At 35.8% G+C, this 6,684-nt stretch overlaps 1 protein-coding gene across 1 annotated transcript in view; it reads right to left on the reverse strand.

Annotated features, from left to right (window-relative positions):
* The window catches only part of LOC131848863 (calcium/calmodulin-dependent protein kinase kinase 1), a 121,254-nt gene extending 114,818 nt beyond the window's left edge, over positions 1 to 6,436 (reverse strand). The window contains exons 1-2 of the mRNA XM_059198810.1: positions 6,425 to 6,436; positions 5,786 to 5,853 (exon numbers count right to left, since the gene is read on the reverse strand). Coding sequence (XP_059054793.1) covers positions 5,786 to 5,853; positions 6,425 to 6,436 — 80 coding nt within the window. The remainder of the gene's footprint in view (positions 1 to 5,785; positions 5,854 to 6,424) is intronic.
* Between the last annotated feature and the right edge of the window lie 248 nt (positions 6,437 to 6,684).

Raw genomic sequence — 6,684 nt, forward strand, 5'->3', positions numbered from 1 at the left:
ATGCTAGCTGTACCGGCGACTTCGTCCGCGTGGAACTTAACTTTATTTTTCTAAGTTTATTTGAATAAATGATTTTCTATTCTATTCTACTTTACTCTACTCTATTCTATTCTATAAGTTTAAAAGAAGTAGGGAAATAAAAACATTTATTGACAAGCATTATTTATATAAATATATATAACACACACATAGATATATATGCTAGCTGTACCGGCGACTTCGTCCGCGTGGAACTTAACTTTATTTTTCTAAAATAAATGTAGCCTAAGTCTGAGTTACTCCTTATTACATCAGCTACTTGCCAATAATAGTCCCGTGAAAATTATTCCCGCCATTTCAGAGATTAGCCAGAACAAACAGACATACAGACAGACAGAAATTGTAAATAATATTATTTTGGTGTAGTAAATAACGTTTATTTCAATATTACAAACAGACACTCCAATTTTATTTATATGTATAGTATATTATTACGGTACAAACCTTATTATTGAAATACGACCTCGGTGATCTTGCAGTTTACTTCTGGCAGTTGCGGGTTCGATTCCTCGCAGACACATACATTTGTATTCATGAATACGATTGTTTGTGTCAGCACATCCAATTCAAACGTGGATCAAAATTTCGACGGCCTGAGTTTCGAACCCTAGCAATGTCCGCAGACTACAGTCGTATCCGTCAGGCGGGAGTGGGCCTACAGCAGCTCCATAAGTCCTTCCTTGGTTTGAAGTGCCATCTGCACTCGCCCCTATCGTCCAGTGAAGCTGTAAAGGCCAGCTGCGGCCAACAGCATTAGACTATCCCGACAAAAGACTGCACAGTTTTATTGTCATTTTTAAAAATAAATAGTAGCTGCTCTACCGATCCGTATCAGTGGTACAAACACTTAATTTACTAAGATTGGTGAATGATATCATCTCGCGTTCAATTAATGATGCGGCGTAGACACAACAAACATCACGGCGATATCATTAAACGAGTTAAGGCATGTCCACGAACTATCTACATATAAAAAAAATAATCTAAAATTACTATAAGATAATAATAATAACATATCGGGATATATGTGTTATGGGTAACACAAGCTCTGCTTACCTTGGGACTAGATGGCGCTGTGTGAATTGTCCAGAGATATATATTTATTACATCAGCATGGGGTTTACATGGGGTTTACTAGACAACTTATATAAATACATATATACTTTTTTAAATACATACATATTGACGACCTCGGTGGTCTGATGGTCGCGGGTTCGATTCCTCGCACAGTATCAACATTTGTATTCATGATTGTTTGTATCGGTCTGGGTGTTTTCTATGTATAATATGTATGTATTTACAAAAAAAATAGCTATGTATCTGTATCAGGTGTCTAGTACCCATAACACAAGCTTTAGCTAGCTTAACTTGGGTCTAGATGGCGCTGTGAGAATTGTCCTGAGTTTTTTTGTTTTTCAAAAATTCTCATCTCCCCTCTTAAGGAGAGGAGATGGCAATTTTTATAGATTACATTATTATTATTATTAATAATCATATCTCCCTTTTTACGGGGGTAATATATTCAAACGCGGGCCTTAGCCAAGCATGGATGAGTTATGTGACGAAGAAAGAAATTTTCTGACTATTCGGCATGTGTATAGTATGACGGCTTTTTGTAATAGGTCTATTGTAGAGGAGGGGATATGCAACGTGTCTAGGTGTTTGATAAGACTTCTTGGTATAATTCCTGTGGATGACAAAACTATGGGTACTATGTGGATGGTGTGTGCTTTCCATTGTTTTTTTAATTCTATTGCTAGATCTGTGTACTTTGTTAGTTTTTCATTGACTGTGCTTTGTATATTGTGTGTGTTTGGGATGGCTATATCTACAAGATATACTTTTTTATTGATTTTGCCGTGTAATGCTATGTCTGGTCTATTGTGATGTACAGTTTTGTCAGTAATTATTGTTCTATCCCAGTACAGTTTACAGTGATCATTTTCTAATACATTAATAGGGGTGTATTTGTAATATGGAACTTTGCTTTCTATGAATTTATGTTTATGTGATATATATAGATGTATAACTGTAGCAACTTGATCATGGCGGTGCTTATTATTATTATTGTTGTATTTATTTATTTTTTCTCAGCTTTTGCTGGTTTTCTCCACACTTACGGGCCGAAATCAAGTAAGTGCAGAGTGTGTGTATGTGTGTGCGCGTGTGTGTATGTGTGAGTGTGTGTGTACTTATTATGTGTCTGGTGTGACTGGTGTTATATTATTTTCATCGATTTCTATAAATTTTCGGACTGTACGACAGGTATTCAAGATGGTAGCCTTTTGAAGGGTAATGTAAAATGTTTTTTGTAATTGTTTCAGGCTATGATGTAGGTGTTTGGGTATGATACCCAAACACCTACACCACATGTATTATTATTATTTTTCTTTTTTTTTTTTTTTTTTTCTTTTCTTTTATGGATTTAAAAGAAGGTAATACTCACCTACACGGGCCTTAGCCAAGTGTGGGAGAGGTTGTGCTGGGTGAAGATATTGTTGAGGAGGTTACGAATTTTCGTATTATTATAATTATTATTATAATATATGTAAATAGTAAGTATTTATATCAGTTGTGCAACCTTGATATAACAAATCGTAAGGGAACAAGTAAATGTTCGATATATCAAGTAATTAGCTTACGTAATATCAACAAACTAGTTTTACCTAAGTGCCGTTTGACAAAAGCTAGTAATTCGTTTTATGGAAATTGCGTAAGGTCTTACAACAAACTGCCAGAGTCTGTACTCAATTTTCAGAAAAAAGATTCAAATATGTTATAAAATAATTTCTTTGTATAAAAGCTTATTATAAAATTGAAGAATTTATAAATGATAATAATGTTTTTGCAGAAAATATCTAACTTAAAATTCATAGTGCCAACAATGTTATCTGATTGAACAGAGATTAAGTGCGTAGCGGTTTCTATGTTGATTGTCACATGCCTAATCCTTGTTAATGTAAATATAATTAAATCAATATTTATTCAAAAGAGCAACACACAAGTTTCTTTCTCATTCTTGTGATGAATCTGCATTCCGAATGAGTGGTAGAATAAAAAAACTTGACTATTCAAAAGTGCTTATATTAAATTTATTTGAATAAAGATTATTTCTATTTCTATTTCAATTACTTAAATTGAGATTTGTTACGTTGGTCTGAAATTAAAGAGGAAAAAACGTTTCCGAGCCATTTCAACTTGAATCTTTCACTTCAACAATAGTGACGAGTAGCAGTTACTTTCCATCAAACAAAACTGTTTGTTTTCCATCAAAAAGGAATTATGTTTGTGAGTAAAGATCGATAGATAGATAATAGTTTTTATTTGTATCTTAGTACACACATATAGGCTTAATTATAACATCACATGACAGGTACCTATTGTTTAAAGTACTAAGTTTGTTTCACATCTATGATACTAGATGGCGCTAGTGGAAAAATTGAAACGCGCTAAAGTTTGACTTTTATCCCAACCCATGTACTGGAATTGTATTAATTTTCTTTGACCCCGACGACCCCATAACGGCAGGTAACCTCCCCACGGGCCTACCCGTTCTACCCCGACCACACTTTTACACACACACACGACACCGTCCTCGCCGGCGAAGACGACGACCTCAAACACACAATATCGCGCATTCAACCGGGCGCCTGCGCGCGCCCGGGCGCTCCACACCGGCGCCCCCGGGCGCCCCTCGATCGAAATTACGACGGCCTGAGCCGAGGTTCGAACCCCTAGTCGTGCCCTCAGACTAAAGTCGTATCCGTCAGACGGGAGTTTGCCTTCAGCCACTCCATAAGTCCTTCCTTAGTTTGGAGTGCCATCTGCACTCGCCCGTAACGTCCGGTGAAGCTGTAAAGGCCAGCTACGGCCAACAGCATTAGAGTAGTTCGAAAAAAAAATTTCTTTGGTCGCTTTTCTGGTCACGGCAGTGACGAATATACGCAGTGTAAATAGTTGTGTATTTTATTGTAGTGTACCTCTATAGTACATTGTGTTAAACACCTATAATATAACAAATTAATAAGGGTAAACCTGCGTGTGTGCTACAGCAATACAAAACTGGTACACAGCTCAGTGTGGAGAATCACTCAAGGAGCAAAACACTGATTTTCAGCTATATCATCGAGGGTGAATAATGTACTTTTATTTTATTTTTTTATAAACTAAAATGAGTTGATTGAATTAATGTGAAATAAATAATAAAGAAACTTGGAATGTAGGAATTACAGTTAACGTACCAGAACTTTATAAATTGATTGATTGTAATTATTATTACTACGGCTTCACTCGCGTTAATTTATCCCCTTAGGGGTAGAATTTATCAAAATCCTTTCTTAGGGGATGCCTACGTCATAGTAGCTTTATGCATGCAAAGTCTCAGCCCGATAGGTTAAAAATTGTCAAAGTTTCATACAAACTTTCATCCCCTATTTATTCCTTTGGGGACAGAATTAGTCAAAATTCTTAGCGGATGCCTAAGTTATAACATCTACCTACATGCCAAATTTCAGCCTGATACGTCCAGTGGTTTGGGCTGTGCGTTGATAGATCACTAACTTCCTTTGATTTATATATATTTAGATTCATCATCATCATCATCTGCTTCTTCCTTATCCCATTTATTTGGGGTCGGCGTAATATGTTATTCGCTTCCATTCATATATATTTAGATTATTAGTTACAAATATGTTTTGCAATAAACCTACTTTTAAAATTCAAAGCCGTGAAATTAGGCTTGAAGCAAATAAACAACAAATCGCATAAAAAAGTTTCAGTGTTGCCAACTTTATGGGGCGGGGACAACCCTCGTAACAGTTTACGACTCTCCAATGCAGCACAAACTTTAAACGGTCTACACTAAAATTAGGGGTTATTCTTACCAATATTATAAATGCGAAAGTAACTCTGTCAGTCTGTCTGTCTGTCTCATTTTCACGCCAAAACTACTGAACCGATATAAATGAAATTTGGTACACAGATAGTCTAAATCATGAGAATGGACAAAAGGGTTGTAAGGGGTTGAAAGAGTATATGAAAGATTGTATGGAAGTATCGTCATTTTTAGAAGCTTGAAAATTATTTTTCGAGCTGTTGATTAAGTATAAGTAAATATGTCATACAAAGTGTGTAAAAATTTTACCCTTAATAAATAAAATAGGGGATGAAAATTTGTAAATGAAAAAATTTGTAAAAAATTTTTCAGTCCATAAATACTAGATGGCGTTATTTACAATATTTGTAATAACACACAAACTACCTTCTTTTAATATTTTTAAAGTATCAGATTTTTCTACAATATTGATGTGAACCCTAACCTAACACTATGCATTGAAACAATAGTAAATATATATATATATATAACTCAAAGGTGACTGACATAGTGATCTATCAACGCACAGCCCAAACCACTGGACGGATCGGACTGACATTTAGTATGCAGGTAGATGTTATGACGTAGGCATCCGCTAAGAAAGGATTTTGATTAATTCTACCCCCAAGGGGAAAAAATAGGGGATGAAAGTTTGTATGAAACTTTGTCAATTTTAAACCGATCGGGCTGAGACTTTGCATGCATAAAGCTACTATGACGTAGGCAACCCCTAAGAAAGAATTTTGATAAATTCCACCCCTAAGGGGATAAATTGACGCAAGCAGGGCAAAAGCTAGTATAACATAAAAGTCATCTGTTCGTGCAAGAGCGATCATGCGAGATGAACTGAATTATAGACAGAAAAAAAATTACCTGGGTATATCCGCGAGGCGCGGTGCTCTGGCCCGCCGTACTGCGCCCCCGATGGGCAGCACGCCCACCTGATAACAACATTATTATACATTTAATGAGACACCCACACTTATATATTATTTATTTTTATCATTAACATAGTCTATACATATAAATAAAATTGGAGTGTCTGTTTGTAATATTGAAATAACCGTTTTTTGCTACATGCATATGAATATAAATACGGTACATACATCAAAATAACATTTAAATTAATCACAAAGTGATGATTGACGGCCCCAGTGATCTAGTGGTTTAGCACACTTACTTCTGATAGTCGCAAGTTCGATTCCTCGCACGGTACAGAAATTTATATTCGTGAGTATAATAGTTTGTATCGATCTGGGTGTTTTCTATATATAATATGTATATATTTACAAATACATTTCTGATTTAAGAGGCCTCCAGCCGCTATTGCAATTCCCCTGGTGTTGCGGGTGCTCATGGGCGGCGGTAATCACCATCAGGTGAGCCGCAAGCTCATTTGTCCCCCAATACTATAAAAAAAATGACTCAATTTGTTACCCCAGTACTGAACACCACCTGGAGTCATTGTGTATTTTTTTTTACATAAACTGGTAATTTAGCATACCTACTTACTCCAAATAACATTGAGGTATTATGTATTAACTGGTTAGAGATTAGGTCGACAACGATAACAAAACACCCCTGTGTTTCAAGTGTTCATAAGTTCCGGTAACCGTTTATCATTCGAATAGGCCGAGTCAGCCTGAAATTATCTCTATTATTTGCGGCACTATTGCTACAGTTTACTATCCATGGTCGTTCAATCGTGACTCTTTTAAAAAAAAAATATCTTAGTCATATAGAAATTGCCATGGGGTTTATAAAAATACTGC

The sequence above is a fragment of the Achroia grisella genome, unplaced genomic scaffold (genome assembly GCF_030625045.1).
Source record: "Achroia grisella isolate CSIRO2021 unplaced genomic scaffold, CSIRO_AGI_Agris_v1 utg598, whole genome shotgun sequence".
NCBI classification, from domain to species: Eukaryota; Metazoa; Arthropoda; class Insecta; order Lepidoptera; family Pyralidae; genus Achroia; species Achroia grisella.